The 18,174-nt window shown below is 35.6% G+C and overlaps 1 protein-coding gene across 6 annotated transcripts in view; it reads left to right on the top strand.

Moving 5' to 3' along the window:
- SMG1 (SMG1 nonsense mediated mRNA decay associated PI3K related kinase) overlaps positions 1 to 18,174 on the top strand; it is a 101,246-nt gene that overhangs the window by 35,441 nt on the left and 47,631 nt on the right. For all 6 annotated transcript variants that reach the window (XM_069570213.1, XM_069570214.1, XM_069570212.1 and 3 more), the window contains 19 exons: positions 47 to 172; positions 569 to 641; positions 1,679 to 1,776; positions 3,028 to 3,201; positions 4,960 to 5,184; positions 6,413 to 6,514; positions 7,136 to 7,405; positions 9,228 to 9,358; positions 9,549 to 9,710; positions 10,135 to 10,253; positions 10,731 to 10,818; positions 10,912 to 11,013; positions 11,472 to 11,612; positions 12,187 to 12,386; positions 13,976 to 14,172; positions 14,339 to 14,500; positions 15,511 to 15,665; positions 17,013 to 17,155; positions 17,310 to 17,511. In XM_069570213.1, coding sequence (XP_069426314.1) covers positions 47 to 172; positions 569 to 641; positions 1,679 to 1,776; positions 3,028 to 3,201; positions 4,960 to 5,184; positions 6,413 to 6,514; positions 7,136 to 7,405; positions 9,228 to 9,358; positions 9,549 to 9,710; positions 10,135 to 10,253; positions 10,731 to 10,818; positions 10,912 to 11,013; positions 11,472 to 11,612; positions 12,187 to 12,386; positions 13,976 to 14,172; positions 14,339 to 14,500; positions 15,511 to 15,665; positions 17,013 to 17,155; positions 17,310 to 17,511 — 2,870 coding nt within the window. The remainder of the gene's footprint in view (positions 1 to 46; positions 173 to 568; positions 642 to 1,678; positions 1,777 to 3,027; positions 3,202 to 4,959; positions 5,185 to 6,412; positions 6,515 to 7,135; positions 7,406 to 9,227; positions 9,359 to 9,548; positions 9,711 to 10,134; positions 10,254 to 10,730; positions 10,819 to 10,911; positions 11,014 to 11,471; positions 11,613 to 12,186; positions 12,387 to 13,975; positions 14,173 to 14,338; positions 14,501 to 15,510; positions 15,666 to 17,012; positions 17,156 to 17,309; positions 17,512 to 18,174) is intronic.

The following is an 18,174-nucleotide window of genomic DNA, read 5'->3' as shown; positions in this document are numbered from 1 at the left end:
CTCCCTATTTTATTACATGTTCGTGGTTGTAACTTTTATTTTTCAGCTTGTAATGACCAGCCTGCAGTCCATTCTTGAAAATGTGGATACACCAGAATTACTTTGCAAATGTGTTAAGTGCATTCTTTTGGTAGCTCGATGTTACCCTCATATTTTCAGCACCAATTTTAGGGTGAGTTCCCTGACCCCCTCTTTTCATATGATAGGGTGAGGGATTGGCTGCATATATGAGGACTTGAGAAATTAGATTGAAAACAAAGTTTCTGCTCCTTTGAGTATAATCAGTTTTAAGGGCCAGGATTGAATGATATAGTAATGCAGTTTTATAAAAAATACCATCTGTATTTGCCAACACTAGTGGCTTAAGATACTTAAATATTTCATCAATGTCACAAACAAAGGTCCATTATTCTCCTGCCCTGTCCCTCCCACCCCCCTCTTAAGTTAATATGATGTCAAGTAGGTAGGATATAAGATGTTCTAGAATCTTACTCTTACATGGTCCACACAGGTGGAATAGCAATAAGACCTTAAAATGATTAGTCCCCTTTTCTTTGTCTCCATCCAGGATACAGTTGATATATTAGTTGGATGGCATATAGATCATACTCAGAAACCTTCACTTACACAACAGGTGTCTGGTGAGTCACTCAGGATATACCAGTTATTTAAATATTGCGGGAAGGAGTGTTGGTTCCTCAAAGACCAGTTGTTAATACTAGTTTTTTTGATAATAGAAGAAAAATAATTACTTCAGAGAATATTTTGGTGAAGATTACTTGTTAGCTACATCTTTTCAAAGGAAAAATGTGTACTTTTGTAGTAAGTAGGGTTGCGGATTGTAGTGTTGCACCTATGACTTATCTCAAGTCATTTGTTGCATGTGTTGGTTGCAAGAGATACCATAGTGGCAGTACTCTGAAGGGTAGAGTGGAAGGAACAGCCTGGATATTTATGATTTTTTTTGTTTTTCTAGTGATTTAACAGTCAAACAAATGGATTAATTTGGATGATTGTCATAAATTGTGGGAAAAAGCCACCTTTTTTTTCAAGTTAAATGAATGACTAGTAGGACTCACTTGAACTTGTTCCAGGTGCTGTAGTTTTTCATAGCTTGTTTGGTACAATAAAGTTCTGAAGTTAAGATACACAGGTAAGAATAGTTCTCTCAGTTCCACTGGCGAGTGGTCCCATTTCTCCCCCGGAGATGGAGGTACATTTTCAGTGGCCAGGTGTGGCCCTGGAGGAGAAAACCAGTGTGGTCTTAGATTGGGGCAGTATAGTCTCAGCCATGTGTGTAAGGACCGATTAGATTTTAATTTCTGTAGCATTTTTATTTCTGCAGCATTAAAAGAGGTAGCTGTTAATCATTAGTATATTTAATAGTTCATGGGGATTTCCCTGGTGGTCCAGTGGTTAGAACTCTGCACTTCCATGGGGCAAAGAGGGATGGGAGAGTGGTTTGATTCTTGATGTGGTAACTAAGATCCCACAAGCCATGCGGCACAGCAAAAGAAAAAAAAAAAACAAAACAGTTTATAGTACTAATTTTATGATACAGGGCTTGTTTCAAAAGTGAGCAACTTGAAAGCCTTTTAAAAGTGTCTTATTAAATATTTTTTAATTTGGACCTACATTTTTTTTCCTACTCTTTCAAAATTTCTTATGTGCTTCCTAGGGTGGTTGCAGAGTTTGGAGCCATTCTGGGTAGCTGACCTTGCATTTTCTACCACTCTTCTTGGTCAGTTTCTAGAGGACATGGAGGCATATGCTGAGGTGAGTATATAAAAAACTAAGTTATTTCCTAAAATTTCATTTAAGAAAAAAAGCAAAAACAAAAATCTAAAGCAATGCTACATTTATTTTAAAATAATTCTGATCACCTGACATTTAAGCAAAAATTATTTATGAGACCATTGCTTCAGATGCTTTTAGGTTGCCAGCAGAATTACTGGAAAGATTGCAGGCCTAATTTCCCAAAGCTTGAAATAATTTTCGTGGCTGGTAATTGTCCAAAAACATTTTCTTCAGTTGTAGTTTACTTTTATTTTTTGTTATGAAAAAGGTGGATTGATATTGTGAATTGATGACGAAAAAGGCTTTCCTCTTACTTGTATTGGCAATCTTGGCTTGTGCTTCAGAGAACAAGGCTTGGTTTCAGTCACCTTTTGAGTGTGACACTTTTAAGTCAAGTGTCCATTACTGGTTCTTGGATTTCCTGGCCACTGTCATGATTTAAACCTGCCGTCTTTGAATTTGTCTCTTAGTGTTTCTTTCCTGCTCAGTTGGTAATTACCATGATTCTTATTTGGTGGTCAAGGCTTCCATAAAGATTTAACTTCATCTTTTCTTTATACCTTTGCTCTTTCTGGCAAACGGTTAATTCACTACTTGCAACTGTACCAATATATTTTCTCCCTTTCAGAGAATAATGAGAGAATATTTTGCTTCCATATGTTTCTTTACCCCCACAGCTAGGATGTCTTGCTTCCTAGCACAGCTTTAAAGCTGATCTGCTTCTCATAAGCCACCCATTGTCTTTTGTAGACTTCCCTTTGCTATCCCTAGAGATCTAGTTTTCTTCAGTTATTTTGGTGCTTAATTATATGTGGGTATAATGGTTCTAATACTCTATTTTTTGCTAATCTTTTCCTTTGAGTATATCTGATTTCCTCAACTGACTTTTAAATCTGTAGATTAGGTATTACAAGTTCTTATAATTTTTTGAACCAGCCTCCTCTAAACTCCCCCATCCCCCTTCCCTCTTCATGTGCATGATATTGGCTCATCTTACTGTTGGAGTTCCTCAAAGAATCTATTGAGGTTAATATTTGCTTTTTAAATAATTGGAGAAGTAAAGTCTACTTATATATTTAGATTCATGTTTCCTTTTCTCTTATAGGCCAAAATTCCTCTTCATTTGTAAAGATCTGTTATAAAGTTAACTAATTTAAAAATTAGGAGTTGCTTTTTGTTTGTTTTTAAAAACAATGTCCTTGAATAAGAATACTGTGAATTCACATCCAGGACCTCAGCCATGTAGCCTCTGGGGAGTCAGTGGATGAAGACGTTCCTCCTCCATCAGTGTCCTTACCAAAGCTGGCAGCACTTCTCCGGGTGTTCAGTACTGTGGTGAGGAGCATTGGGGAACGTTTCAGCCCAATTCGAGGTCCTCCAATTACTGAGGCATACGTAACAGATGTAAGTTTTAGTAGTCTTAAGTATCATTCAATAATAATTGCTTTTTATTTTAAATGGTTCTCTTTACCTAGTGAAATGTTGTTAATCTCTCATTTGTTTAGCATGTATCTGTGTGTCTGACTACTTTCTTAAATAGCCAGAAAGGTAGGGAATTATATATTTCATTCCCCCTCACCCCATGATGGAAGGTCCACTGTATATTTTTAAATGTTGTGAACTTTTAGGAGATTCTCTGTAGGTCAACCCATTTATTCTTGTTTTTCATATATAACTTTAAAAACATTCTGTAGTTTTTTAATAAAGTTTTGATTTAAAATTATTGTGTCTCCTTTTAGTTTTTCAGCATACTAAGAAGTTTTTCAACATACTTCTCACTTGTAAATGAGGCTTTGAAAAGTAATTTTCGCTAAGCGTTACAGGATGAAACAGTTTGATAGCTTGACATCAAAGGATATAAAGACATAGAATCTAAAATATGTAATAGCCTGAGACCAATTTAAAAAGGTAGCTAGATTGCTACATTTCAGCCCCAGACATCAGCTGCATTGTGTTACAGTCCAGTGAGTGGTTCAGTGTAATGGATGTGAGAAGTGAACCCCTATCATTGTACTCTGCTTGAACAAGAAGGGAGAATCTTGTTTGATAAAGTCATGAAAGATCTAACCTAAATGATTAAAACTTTACTGTTAGTATAAATTTCTGGCTTTTATTAGCATTTACTTTTGTTGAACACATTGCTAGGTAAAATAGGACATTAATTACATATTTAATTCTTAGTAAGTTAATTGTGCATTTGAGCAGACATGTCAGCTCCTGAAGATAATTACAACCAGCATGTTAATATTTTAAAACTGAGCAAGGTAGTTTAATTTTTTTTTAATTGTCTAAAAGGAGGGTGGTTGATGACTTTGTCAGTGTTGAAATAAAAGCAGTTAACTCAGATATAAAACAAAGGACAAGCACATATCATTTTCCAGGGTAGTTCTATATTAATGTACTCTTTAATGAGAGTCTTTTAGGTCTTTGCCAAAAATGGTGTTTGAGGCCTTTTAAACCTATTGTTGGTTTAAAAAAAAAACCCTGTATGTAGTAGTTGTTGAATATTACAGAAGAATTTGAGAAATATTATTCTGTATCAACTTTCTCTGTATCTTTTATCCTGTTATTTTTATTAGAAATTTAGTACATTAATATTGACTACTATAGTTTGGTGGAGTTTTTGGTTTGGCAATGATATGATTTTCATACTTACATAGGTATTATATGTTATGAATGAGAATCTCTTTACAAAGAGGCCGCCAATACATGAACTTTCATAAGCTAAACTATCTTGGATATTTAGTTTTATAAAAAAGTCCAAGTGCTAGATTATGGAAAGTTATTCTCATGGTAGGTTATTCCCATGTTCTTAATACTGTTACTAGGTTCTGGTGTGTTTTATGATTATTAAAAAGATTTTGAACGTCAGCTATTTAGTGACTTTGGTTGGGGGTTAGGAATTGGGTATAAGGGAAATAGAGGACGGCAAATTCCATTTCCTGTCACAGTAGTACTTTAGGTACTTAGGCAAGATCCTTTCTGTGTATTGTACCAGAGATAGCCTTATTATTATTCAACCATTGAGAACTGGAATATTGAGACTAGTGACAAGGCAGGCAGTTAATTTTCCATTGAAACTGCATTAGAAAGAAAATATTTTCTTGCTCTGTGGAAGAGTATGAATTTTTTTAAAAAGCTGCTTGTTTTCCCCATTTGCAGGTTCTGTACAGAGTAATGAGATGTGTGACGGCTGCAAACCAAGTGTTTTTTTCTGAGGCTGTGTTGACAGCTGCTAATGAGTGTGTTGGTGTTTTGCTCGGCAGCTTGGATCCTAGCATGACTATACATTGTGACATGGTTATTACATATGGATTAGATCAACTGGAGAATTGCCAGACTTGTGGTACAGATTATATCATCTCAGTCTTGAATTTACTCACATTGGTATGTGAATTCTTTTTTGTTGCTTTTTAATATGTTTATTCAGGTTGTTAGTGTAAATTGATGTGGAAGAAATTAAGCCCTTGTTTGCCTGTGGGGCTTTTAAAAATTTTTTTGTATTAGTCTTTTAAAATCTAGTTTGCTTTTGCTCTTGTATCTGTTTACTTTTAGTGTTTGAGATCTTATCTTAGTGTAGCTTCACTCTTTTTTCCTGTTTCTGATGAAATAGCATGCTTCACATGAGACTTAATCTAGCACTCCTGATAAATTTTGTGTAGAGGAGGTACTTGATACTTATTTTGAAAGACCCTGTTATGTTTTGTTTCTGAAACATGTGAAAGCTTCTTTGGTAGTTTTTCTTTTCTTAATCAGAAATATTCCCCCTTTCTTCACCTTTTATTATGGAATTTTGAAGCATATTTTAAAAAAGTAGAATAGTATAATGAATCTCTGCATACTTAATACTCGGTTTCTGTAATTAGAAACACATGGCCCATCTGGTTTCATCTAGGCCTCCTACTCTCTGCCTCCTCCTTGCCGTACCTCCATCCCCAACTGGATTATTTCAGAACAAATTCTAGATGACATTCTGCTGAACATTGCTGCCATAGTTGTACTTCCTTTGCCAATGTAAAAATTTATCCTTAAGTGTAAATACATGTATCCTATTTAGATAGCTAAACATTTAATGTCACAATGTTAAGGACTAAAAATACAGCTTTAGATATATTACTTTTTTCTTTCATAGATTACTTTTCAGAGCAGTTTTTAGGTTAACAGAAAAGCAGAATGTACAGAGTTCTCCTACAGCCTCTTTCCCCAATAGTTCCCTCTTGTTATTATTAATACCTTCTTTTGGTGTGGTACTTTTATTACAACTGATGAGCCAGACTGACACATTATGATAACTAAAGTCCATAGAGTTCAGTCTCTGTATTGTCCATTCTGTGGTTTTTGACAAATGTGTAATGCCATGTGTTCACCATTGTAGTATCATACAGGAGGGTTTTACTACCCTGAAAATCCCTCCTGTTCCACCTATTTTCTCCCCTTTACTACCTGGCAACCGCTGATCCTTTTACTGTCTCCTTAGTTTTGCCTTTTCCAGAGTGTCAGAATTATATAATATGTAGCCTTTTCATATTGGTTTTTCTCCCTTAGAAGTATGTATTTAAGGTTCCTCTATGTTCTTTTGTGAATTGATAGCTCATTTCTTACTTTATTCTTTTAGATTGTTGAACAGATAAATACAAAACTGCCATCATCATTTGTAGAAAAACTGTTTATACCATCATCTAAACTACTGTTTTTGCGTTATCATAAAGAAAAAGAGGTAAGTGATTTACTGATCAGGCTTTTGCTAACTTAGATCATTGAAAAGTTTAACTCATGTTCATTACTTAGTAGGTACATAAATGAAATTAAAATGATAAATATTTGATTTAGAATATTATAAATTATAATCACTTAATATTTGTTGACTTTCATATTGTATATACCTTGATGAATGATAGTTTTCTCAGATTTCCATCATTTGTTTCCATTAAATTTGTTTTATTAAAATTTCATGTATATGTTATAAACAAAAGTTTATTGGTAGCTTCCTAACTGACTCCCAGTCAAAGCCAATATAGACTTTTCAAGTAGATGTAGGAAAACCTGTCTCTATAAATTGCTGCTTGTATTTGTTCTGATACTGGCTTAAAAAACAGAAGGCCTTTTAAGAAATTTCACATTGTCATTTTTAGAGAATACTTTTTTGATAATAAAGCTTTATAGATTTTTAAATAGCTTACTGATACTGTGTAGGTTTCCTAAATTTCTTTTTGAAAAATTAAAGTCTTTGGTGTTTTAGACAGTGAATTTATCAATCTTAAACTGATTTGTATCATCATTTTGCAGATAGTAATATACTCTCCATTTAACTATTACTTTCCTGAATTCTCTTTTTAAGGTTGTTGCTGTAGCCCATGCTGTTTATCAAGCAGTGCTCAGTCTGAAGAATATTCCTGTTTTAGAGACTGCCTATAAATTAATTTTGGGAGAAATGACTTGTGCCCTAAACAATCTGCTACATAGTCTACAACTTCCTGATGCCTGTTCGGAAATAAAACATGAGGCTTTTAAGAATCATGTTTTCAATGTAGATAATGCAAAATTTGTAGTTATATTTGACCTTAGTGCTCTGACTACAATTGGAAATGCCAAAAACTCACTAATTGGGGTGAGTATTTACTTGTAATGGCTTTGTTTTATCCACATTTGAGCCTCTCCTCATTGCATGTTAACATGTGTCATTAACTATCAAGGCGGTGTGTCTACAGCATCAGACAGAACAAACGGCCATATTTTGGACATGCTTGGATAATGAAAATTGACAGGAATATTTTCATGCTATTTTGTTTAGCTCTTGCCTTCCTTGATAAGTTTTTTATATCCTTTTTATTTTCTGAAATTGTATTTTAATGCTCTCTCCCATTTACTCTAGCATGCTTTTAGTAAACTTGTCAGCATTTTCCACAGGACAAGATTGTGTAGTTCTAAAATGCAACCCTTTCTACCCCTGGTACGCTTTTCCTTTTCCCACTAGAGTTAGTGCTTCCATGTGTCCCTTAGTTTTTGACTACCCACTTTTCTTTGGGAACATTCACATTATTTTGGAAGAAGAAGAAAGATTTCATTCCTTTTAAGAAATCTGAAGTGACTGCTTTTGATTTATAATAATTGCTGTGCGTGAGTGAAGTGTCACTCAGTGGTGTCCGACTCTTTGCAACCCCATGGACTGTACAGTCCGTAGAATTCTCCAGGCCGGAACACTGGGGTGGGTAGCCTTTCCCTTCTCCAGGGGATTTTCCCAACCCAGGGATCGAACCCAGGTCTCCTGCATTGCAGGCGGATTCTTTACCAGCTGAGCCACAAGGGAAGACCAAGAATACTGGAGTGGGTATCCTGTCCCTTCTCCAGCGGATATTCCCAACCCAGAAATTGAACCAGGGTCTCCTGCATTGCAGGTGGATTCTTTACCAACTGAGCTATCAGGGTATATTTCTCCCTCCTGTGGTACTTAGCAGAATTGAAAAGCATTGTTTACAATGAAAAGTAATGGAATATAATTAAGGGGTTAGTGTTTCTAAGAGAGAAGGGAGGGAAAACTCAAGATTTGATATTTGTATTTGCATGCTGTCCATATTAGATCAGGTGGCCTGTGTCCTCTGCAGTGACTGCTCTTTCCCTCACTGCTGGGCTGCAGCTGACTCCTCTTTCGCATTCTAAAATTTGATTGTTTCGAGATTCACATTGTGTTCAGATTTGAGGTTTATATTCTACACTCTGAAAGTGAGAGGAAATGGGGACAGAGTGGTCAGGTGAAAGGAGTATCTTAGCAATGGAAAGAAAGGGAAGAATGGTAAAGGCTTAGAGTGGCAGGATTTGCCCTTTTTTTCCACTGGAGAGGGCAACTTGCCATTTATGGTATATGGAAAACTGAGGTAACATGATCTACTACACTGAAGAGTGCAGGGGCTTTTGTTTAGACCAGGGATCAGCAAATTACGGTTCATGGACCAAATCTAGCTGCCCACTGCTTTTTTTTTTTCTTTCTTTTTTGTTTCTTTTAATTATTGAGATATGATTCACATATTGTACAGTACCCATTTAAAGTGTACAATTCCGTGATTTTTAGTATGTTCACAGAATTGTGCAACCATCACCAAACATCACCTCTTTTTGTAAAGACTTTTTATTGGAACATAGCCACTTTGATTCCTATTTTTTGTCTGTAACTTTTCTCACTGCAGTGGCAAAGTTGAGGAGTTGGACATTGTAACAGAGGTGTCACATAACCTGCAGAGGCTGAGGTATTTACTCTCTTATCTTCTCAAGAAGTATTTGCTGATCCCAGGTTTAGTGTACTAGCTTATTTCCAAATTTAAACCTGTTATTTTAATTTTTAAAAATGTGCAGACATATTTTGAAAGATAAACATTTTGTATGGTCATGTATATCCTGAAGGAGCCAAACATTTACTTTCTTTGGTACATCATCAGATGTGGGCCCTGTCTCCAACTGTGTTTGCACTTCTGAGTAAGAATCTGATGATTGTGCATGGCGACCTGGCCGTTCATTTCCCTGCCATTCAGTATGCAGTGCTCTACACATTGTATTCTCATTGTACCAGGTAATGTATTTATATATACTTCTTAAGAATTGTCTGTTTAAAAAAAAAAAGAAGAATGTTTGTTTTTTAAAGGGAAGATGGACCCTTTAGAGTATACAATGTGAAAAAAAATGCGTTGATTTAACTTTGGAGTTGCTTTTTTTTTTTTTTTAATGAGAGATGACAAGGTGATCCAAATTTTGTCTTCTAGGCATGACCACTTTATATCTAGTAGTCTTAGTTCATCATCCCCGTCCTTGTTTGATGGTGCCGTTATTAGTACTGTAACTACAGCTACAAAAAAACATTTCTCAATTATCTTAAATCTCCTGGGAATATTGCTTAAGAAAGATAATCTTAACCAGGACACAAGGTAATTAACATTTTATAATGTTTCTAGCTTTTGGTTAATTTGAGAAAAAGAAATGAAGACTATCATTTGGGATAGAGCAGCAGCTTCTTCATTAGGAAACACTTTAAATTTTGTTTCATTATTTAGTCTAGCATGTCTTGTTTCCTGAAACAATTACATGAAACTTTTCCTTCCTGCAATATTTTATAGATGAATGTATTTATAGAGATTTTAGAATTTTTTGTGCTATAATTTATGCTAGTTTGGGGAGATTTTCTTAAAAGACAGTTTTGTCAGAGGAATTTCTGTAGTTTTAATATTTGTTTCTTATTTCTTGAAGTATTAAAAAAAAAGAAAATTAATGTAAAAAGAATAGACTTTACAAGTTGTTTTTCTGTTTTTAGTTTTTATTAATGTGAAATCAACTGTGTATTTTATGTTTCAGGAAACTGTTAATGACCTGGGCTTTGGAAGTGGCTGTTTTAATGAAGAAGTCTGAAACATATGCACCTTTATTCTCTCTTCCATCTTTCCATAAATTTTGCAAAGGCCTTTTAGCCAACAGTAAGATTCTGTGGTTATTTAATTTTTGTTAATCAGTGCTTAAAAGAGATCTTTGATAATGAGAGAAAGATAGTCACTTGAGTGCCTTCATGAGTGGAAATGTCTCATCCCCATTTTAATGACAAAGGTGTAATCTGTCTTAATTTTTTTGCCAGTCTTAATATGTGAAAAAAAGTTGTTTTAAAGTGATTGTTAACAATTTTTAAGCTTATGTGATTGTTATACATTCCATGTACTTTTAAAATTTCCTTCAGAGAAAGGTTTGGATGAAGACTAGTCACCCTAAGTAGATTTTTGTTGAGTGTTATCATTTTCCCAAATGTTACTACTGCCAGTGAGAGAGGGTTCCGGGCAGGAACAACCCCTCATCCATAGTAGTCACTCACTGTTTATTGAAGTGAATGTGTTCAGAAATTTATGATGTACTGGCATATAATTTATTCTGGCAAGCTGAAAGTGCCTTTAAATTTTTAACAGCTCTTGTCGAAGATGTGAGTATCTGTCTGCAAGCATGCAGCAGTCTACATGCACTGTCCTCTTCCTTACCAGATGATCTTTTACAGAGGTATGGATTAAATTAGATCCACTCTTTTGACCCTGGCCCTAATAACTTAGAAATATTGCCACACTTGTATTATCTATTTCATTTTTTTTGTAGGTGTGTTGATGTTTGCCGTGTTCAGCTAGTCCATAGTGGAACTCGTATTCGACAAGCATTTGGAAAGCTATTGAAGTCAATCCCTTTAGATGTTGTCTTGAGGTATAACAATTGTATCAATACAGACATCCCACAGTTTTGTTCAGGAAAAGACAAATTGTCTCTTGGTGAATCAATATCACATCTTTTGTGGTACTTCTTAATGTTTGAAGGGATGGCAAAGGATCAAATCTTGCAGGTCTAGAAGAAAATAACAAAAATTTGTAATTTTTATAAAGCTTATGATGATTGCTACAGAATAATACTTAAAGTGCCAAAATGTGTTTCTCAGTAGTTATTTGTAAAACTAAATTGCATTCTTGTATAGTTTTTAATTGGGTTAATTTTGGTGATTTAAGAACTTTAAATTTCAAAATTGTAGTAACCTTTATTTTTAACGTCTTAATTTTATCTGTTTTTACTGTCAGATTTAGTTAACAAGGAAGTATTTCATTTACAGCAGGAGGTAACCTTTTAACTAAAGGATTTTGTATAACAGTGACTTTATTTTCTGTCTACAGCAATAACAATCACACAGAAATTCAAGAAATTTCTTTAGCTTTAAGAAGTCACATGAGTAAAGCACCAAGTAACACATTCCACCCCCAAGATTTCTCTGATGTTATTAGTTTTATTTTGTATGGAAACTCTCATAGAATAGGGTAAGACCTTTCTTTGACTCTTTCATCTGGGAAAAGTACTTTAAATATATTTGAATATCTTAACCCTGTGCCCAGTTTAGAGGAGAAAATACATCAGGGGTGGCAGAGTAGAAAGTAATATTCTTTTCAATTGAGTTATTTTAAGTTTTCAATAGTAGGAGGAATTGGTTTGAAGATGGCACCTGAAGAGATAAAAATGAGCTTTACAATTGATAGTAAAGGTGAAATGTGGTTGATGTAACTGATGTGTCCTAGTCATCAGTGCTTTGGGGAGGGGCCTGAGGGTGCAGACATTCTGGAGACTTTTACTTGCAGTGAATATTTTATCCTGATGGCCAAACTGTCATGAGCTTTTTACCCTAATAATCTGTCTACACTATACCCTACTCTTATTTCAGCCATGAAAGACCTTAAAATGAGAGGTGGGAATATAATGCTTCCCAGTTTTATAGGTTTGCCTTTTTGAAGTAGGGGAAAAGTCCCATATTCCCATTTCCCTTGCAGTTTGTTTTTTGTTACTGTCTGTTTTTTCTTCAAATGAAGTTGTCATTAAATATGAAACTACTTTTTCCAGGAAGGACAATTGGTTAGAAAGATTGTTCTATAGCTGCCAGAGACTGGATAAACGTGACCAATCAACGATTCCCCGCAATCTTCTAAAGACAGATGCTGTCCTCTGGCAGTGGGCTATTTGGGAAGCAGCGCAGTTCACTGTCCTTTCTAAGCTGAGGACCCCACTCGGCAGAGCTCAGGATACTTTCCAAACAATTGAAGGTAATTGACTCTGCACTGTTTCAGACTTTGCAATGTAAATACTTTCAAGCTTGCATTAAGAAATAATGGATTTTTTTTATCTTCATTAAAACAGAACTTTGAGAGTACACAATTTTTTCCTTTAGTACTTTATCAGTTAATCTAGATATGTTTGTTTGAATAAGCTTTTATTAAATAATTGTGTCGCAAGTTGCTAGCAAATTTGGAAAACTCAGCAGTGGCCACAGGACTGGAAAAGGTCAGTTTTTATTCCAGTTCCAAAGAAAGGCAATGCCAGAGAATGCTCAAACTACCGCACAACTGCACTCATCTCACACGCTAGCAAAGTGATGCTCAAAATTCGGCAAGCCAGGCTTCAACAGTATGTGAACAGTGAACTTCTAGATGTTCAAACTGGATTTAGAAAAGGGAGAGGAACCAGAGATCAAATTGCCAATGTCCGTTGGATCACTGAAAAAGCAAGAGAGTTCTAGAATAACATATACTTCTGCTTCATTGACTACGCCAAAGCCTTTGACTGTGTGGATCAAAACAAACAGTGGAAAATTCTTCAAGAGATGGAAATACCAGACCACCTGCCCTGCGTCCTGAGAAATCTGTATTCAGGTCAAGAAGCAACAGTTAGAACTGGACATGGAACAACAGACTGGTTCCAAATCGGGAAAGGAATATGTCAAGGCTGTATATTGTCCCCTACTTATTTAACTTATATGCAGAGTACATCCTGAGAAATGCTGGACTGGACGAAGCACAAGCTGGAATCAAGATTGCCAGGAAAAATATCAATAACCTCAGATACACAGATGACACCACTGTAATGGCAGAAAGTGAAGAAGAACTAAAGAGCCTGTTGATGAAAGTGAAAGAGGAGAGTGAAAAAGTTGGCTTAAAGCTCAACATTCAGAAAACTATGATGGCATCCGGTCCCATCACTTCGTGGCAAATGGATCGGGAAACAGTGGAAGCAGTGACAGACTTTATTTTTGGGGCTCCAAAATCACTGCAGATGGTGACTGCAGCCATGAAATTAAAAGACGCTTTGCTCCTTGGACAGCAAGGAGATCCAACCAGTCTATCCTAAAGGAAATCAGTCCTGAATATTCTTTGGAAAGAATAATGTTGAAGCTGAAACTCGAATATGTTGGCTACCTGAGGCAAAGAACTGACTTATTTGGAAAGACCCTGATGCTGGGAAAGATTGAAGGCGGGAGGAGAAGTGGGTGACAGGATGAGATGCTTGGATGGCATCACTGCCTCAATGGATATGAGTTTGAGTAAACTCTGAGAGTTGGTATGGACAGGGAGGCCTGGTGTGCTGCAGTCTGTAGGTTCACAAAGAGTTGGACAGGACTGAGTGACTGAACTGAACTGAAATAATTGTATCGTATGTGTTTGTTCACAAACAGGGGATTTGTGTGGAGAAGACATTTTTTTCTTCTAAAAATGAAAAGATCTTGTTGGGAGTTTTGTTTTTAAGTGACGGATATGCAGAGGATACTTGCTAAATGTGAATTTGTGAAATTATCTCCAAGAACTTCTAGAATCTTTGAAGACTCCTTTTAAACGGGGAATGTTGTCTTTGGTTGTAGGTATCATTAGAAGTCTTGCAGCTCACACATTAAACCCTGATCAAGATGTTAGTCAGTGGACAACTGCAGACAATGACGAAGGCCACAGTAGCAACCAGCTTAGACTTGTGCTGCTTCTGCAGTATCTGGAAAACCTGGAGAAGTTAATGTATAATGCATATGAAGGATGTGCCAATGCATTAACATCGCCTCCCAAGGTTGGTTTCAGTGGGCTGGATGTTGATTTACAGCAGTTTTGTGGTCAAGCCTAGCAGTGTGGGCAGAGCTGAAATCACAGTAGACTTGTATATATGCTTTATGTGTATTTCAGACAGTTCTGCCTGTAATTTCAACCAGTCCTGAGCTCTTCTTTCTCTTCTAAAGGTCATTAGGACTTTTTTCTATACCAATCGCCAAACTTGTCAAGACTGGCTGACTCGAATCCGACTCTCCATCATGAGGGTTGGATTGTTGGCAGGCCAGCCTGCTGTGACAGTGAGACATGGCTTCGATTTGCTTACAGAAATGAAGACAAATCCATCTCAGGTAAAGTGGTCTGTGTGGAGTTAGTTAAATCTGTTAATAGAAAAACTTGTGGGTAATTCCTTTGCTATGATCTAATCTATGGATAGGGGCTTCCCAGGTGGTACTGGTGGTAAAGAATCTGCCTGCCAGTGCAGGAGATGCAAGAGACTGGGGTTTGATCCCTGGGTTGGAAAGATCCCCTGGAGTAGGAAATGGCAACCCACTCCAGTATTCTTTCCTGGGAAATCCCATGGACAGAGGAGTCGGGCTCCAGTCCATGGGGCTGCAAAGAGTCAGATGCGACTGAGCACACAGTCTGTGGATAAAATAAGTTAAAGGTTCCACTGATTTTTAAAGCTTTTCATTCAATATTTTTATACAAGCAGTAACTTCCAAAGTTGCCTATTTATGTTTTTTACTTAGAATATGTGAAAATATTCATTACTTATGCTTAAAGATTGGAACTTCTAAGAAATTCATGTATATAAGAAAACTTTTATAATCCCTTGTAATGATTATATAGTATATGGGAAAGTATAATTTATAATATATGTAAAAATATAATATTGATACAATTATAATATGTGGGAAAAGTGCTGACTTGTAGGTGGGGTTACTAAATAAATAGAATCCAAAAATTGCAAATGTTTACTAGTTAATAGGCAATATGTAAAAACATAAAATTAGGCATTCTTTGATTCATGGTTATTTAAATTTTTGCTTTGTATTTACTTCCTGTATTACTCCTAAAGATGCCACAGCTGAAATGGTAAAGTTTTTTTTTATTTTGTAAAGATTAACACCCAAGTGCTATTTATTACAGTCCATCAGCACCCCCTCTCCCTCGTATCTACAGTATACATAACATTTAAGGAAATTCTAAAAATCTCATTTCATCATTGTAAAAGGAATTGTTAAATACAGTTGACTTTAAATAGGCTTTAGATTGTGATCACTAGTTGTAAATTTAGTAGAGATTTGAATTTTGAAGGTATTGACGTCTTTGATTTTTTTTGAATGGCCACTTTCAGGGAAATGAATTGGAAGTAACTATCATGATGGTGGTAGAAGCATTGTGTGAACTTCATTGTCCTGAAGCTATACAGGGAATTGCTGTCTGGTCATCTTCGGTTGTTGGAAAAAATCTTCTCTGGATTAATTCAGTGGCCCAACAGGCTGAAGGGAGGTAAGTTGGAAGGAAATGGGTGATAGGAGTAAGCTTTTTTGTGTTATTGGCTGACTCTAATTAAATGTTAATTACATTTAATGTTGATTCTTAATTGATAACTTTTCATGTCAGAATCTGATACAAATTCCCCTTTATGGCCAGAGTTCTCACTCATTAGCTCTAAACTAACTCGATTCCTGTAGGCAAACTCTTTGCATGCCTTGGATTCCTCTGTATATGTTTAAGTGAGTTTTATCAAATATGGAAAATGTAGGGATAATAAAAGAAGGGTTCATAATTCCATCTCTTAGTGGTAACTCTTTTGTTGTACATGCCTTTCTATTTCTTTTTCTTTTATATCCAGTTTCCTATACTCTTTTCTCAGAAATAGCAATGTTTCTGCTGGTCACATGATTTTGCTTTTTCTACTCAGCAGTATTTAAAAATATATTTTGTCCTGTTAAATTTTCGACAGTGTGATTTAACATTCCTTATTGTTGGACAGCAATTATTTGGGATTTTCTTTTCACTCATCTTAATGCACCATGGCACTTAATTCTTTGCTCATGTTTGTGATTGTTTTCTTAGAATGCATTCCTGAAAGTTGATTTACTATTAATAGAAGAAAGGCTACAGACCATTAGGCTTATGATACATACTATTTCTAATTTACCCTACGTAAAAGATGGTTCCAACTTGTATGCCTAACAATAAAAATAACCTTTTCCCTTCTCCCTTGTGTATATAGAGGGCCACTGAGAAACAAGAACTCTGCCATCATATTAATGAAAATACTTGTTTTAATATAAATTTCTTTATTACTAATTAATAGTAGAGGTTTCCCCGTATGTTACTGACCGTTTGTGATTATTGAAAACATAGATGATGTCTTTATGGCCTCTTGGTTTTTTGGTTACTGATCTGTGAGATTTTATTGTACACCAGGATTATTGATGCTGTCTATCTTCTTGATCAGTAATTTGTTTTTAATAGTCATTTTGGGGTTTGTTTTTGTTTTTGTTTTGATGCCCAAAAGTTTCAAATTGTGGTGTCATGAGATCTGTTAACTTTCATGTGTTTTAGTGTTTATTTTTCTATTGAGTCTCTGCATACATTGAGATCAGATACTTACTGATATTTTCTGTTAGTTTATACCTTCTCTTTTCTTACACGTTTAATGATCTTTGGATTTATTTTCATTTTTTTTGTGAGTAAGAAGTCTAATTTTGCACCTGCTCAGGCCCACACGAAATAATCAACTTATTGTCTCCACTCAATTTATTGAATAACTCATTCTTTCCAGTGTTTTTAGAAATGAAATATGTGGATAATTAACAAATAAGACTGTGTGAACTTGTGTTGAAGGTTTGAAAAGGCCTCTGTGGAGTACCAGGAGCACCTGTGTGCCATGACAGGTGTCGATTGCTGCATCTCCAGCTTCGACAAATCCGTTCTCACGTTGGCTAATACTGGGCGTAATAGTGCCAGCCCCAAGCATTCTTTGAATGGTGAGCATTCCAAGTTTAAACAAACAGTTGTGGTCAAATAATTTGTACTCATGATCTTACTATACATTTTTAGATATCTCTGCTCTTTGAAATATTTATAACTGCTTTGGATCTCTCTTGCTGTCTCTTTATTTTATGAAATGTTTTCACTTAGGTGAATCCAGAAAAACGGTGCTGTCCAAACCAACTGATTGTTCTCCTGAGGTTATAAATTATTTGGGAAATAAAGCATGTGAGTGCTACATTTCAATTGCTGATTGGGCTGCTGTACAGGAGTGGCAGAATGCTATCCATGAGTTGAAAAAGAGTACCAGTAGTACTTCTCTCAACCTAAAGGCCGATTTCAACTACATAAAGTAAGGATTTCTTTTCAGTTACGAATTATACTTAACCATTAAAAAAATTTCAGTAACTTTATTTAAAGTCTTATTTTATGGCAGAAGAATATTAAAATTGTTTATATTATGACAAGATGCTTGTAGTTGTAATGATACTGCCATTCTTAAAATGACTACAGTGAGAAACCAACATTAGAGGTGAGGAGCATATTCATGCAACGGGAAAACATATTTGTATGTTGAGGTAGTCATTTGGGTTTGATTCTCAGAACCTGTTCTAAAATCTTCGTGAAATAAAGAAATTTGTCACTGCTTTAGAAAGGATAATACTTGATGGCATTATTTCTAAATTGAAAGTGAAAGTGAAGTCACTCAGTCGTGTCCGACTTTTTGCGACCCCATGGACTGTAGCCTGTTAGGCTCCTCTGTCCATGGGATTTTCCAGGCAAGAGTGCTGGAGTGGATTGTCATTTTCTTCTCCAGGGGATCTTCCCAACCCAGGAATTGAACCCAGGTCTCCCGCATTGCAGGCAGACGCTTTACTGTCTGAGCCATCAGGGAAGCCCCATTTCTAAATTAGGTGTGACTATATCAAAAACATTTTTTTAAGAAGGACAGAGTTTATGACATTTGTAAATTAAACTCCCTTATTTTCTTCTTCTTCCTTTTATTCCTTTGACC

The sequence above is a fragment of the Ovis canadensis genome, chromosome 24, assembly GCF_042477335.2.
Source record: "Ovis canadensis isolate MfBH-ARS-UI-01 breed Bighorn chromosome 24, ARS-UI_OviCan_v2, whole genome shotgun sequence".
Lineage (NCBI taxonomy): Eukaryota > Metazoa > Chordata > Mammalia > Artiodactyla > Bovidae > Ovis > Ovis canadensis.
The sequence above is the reverse complement of the archived record's forward strand: the minus strand, read 5'-3'. Positions and strand labels throughout refer to the sequence as shown.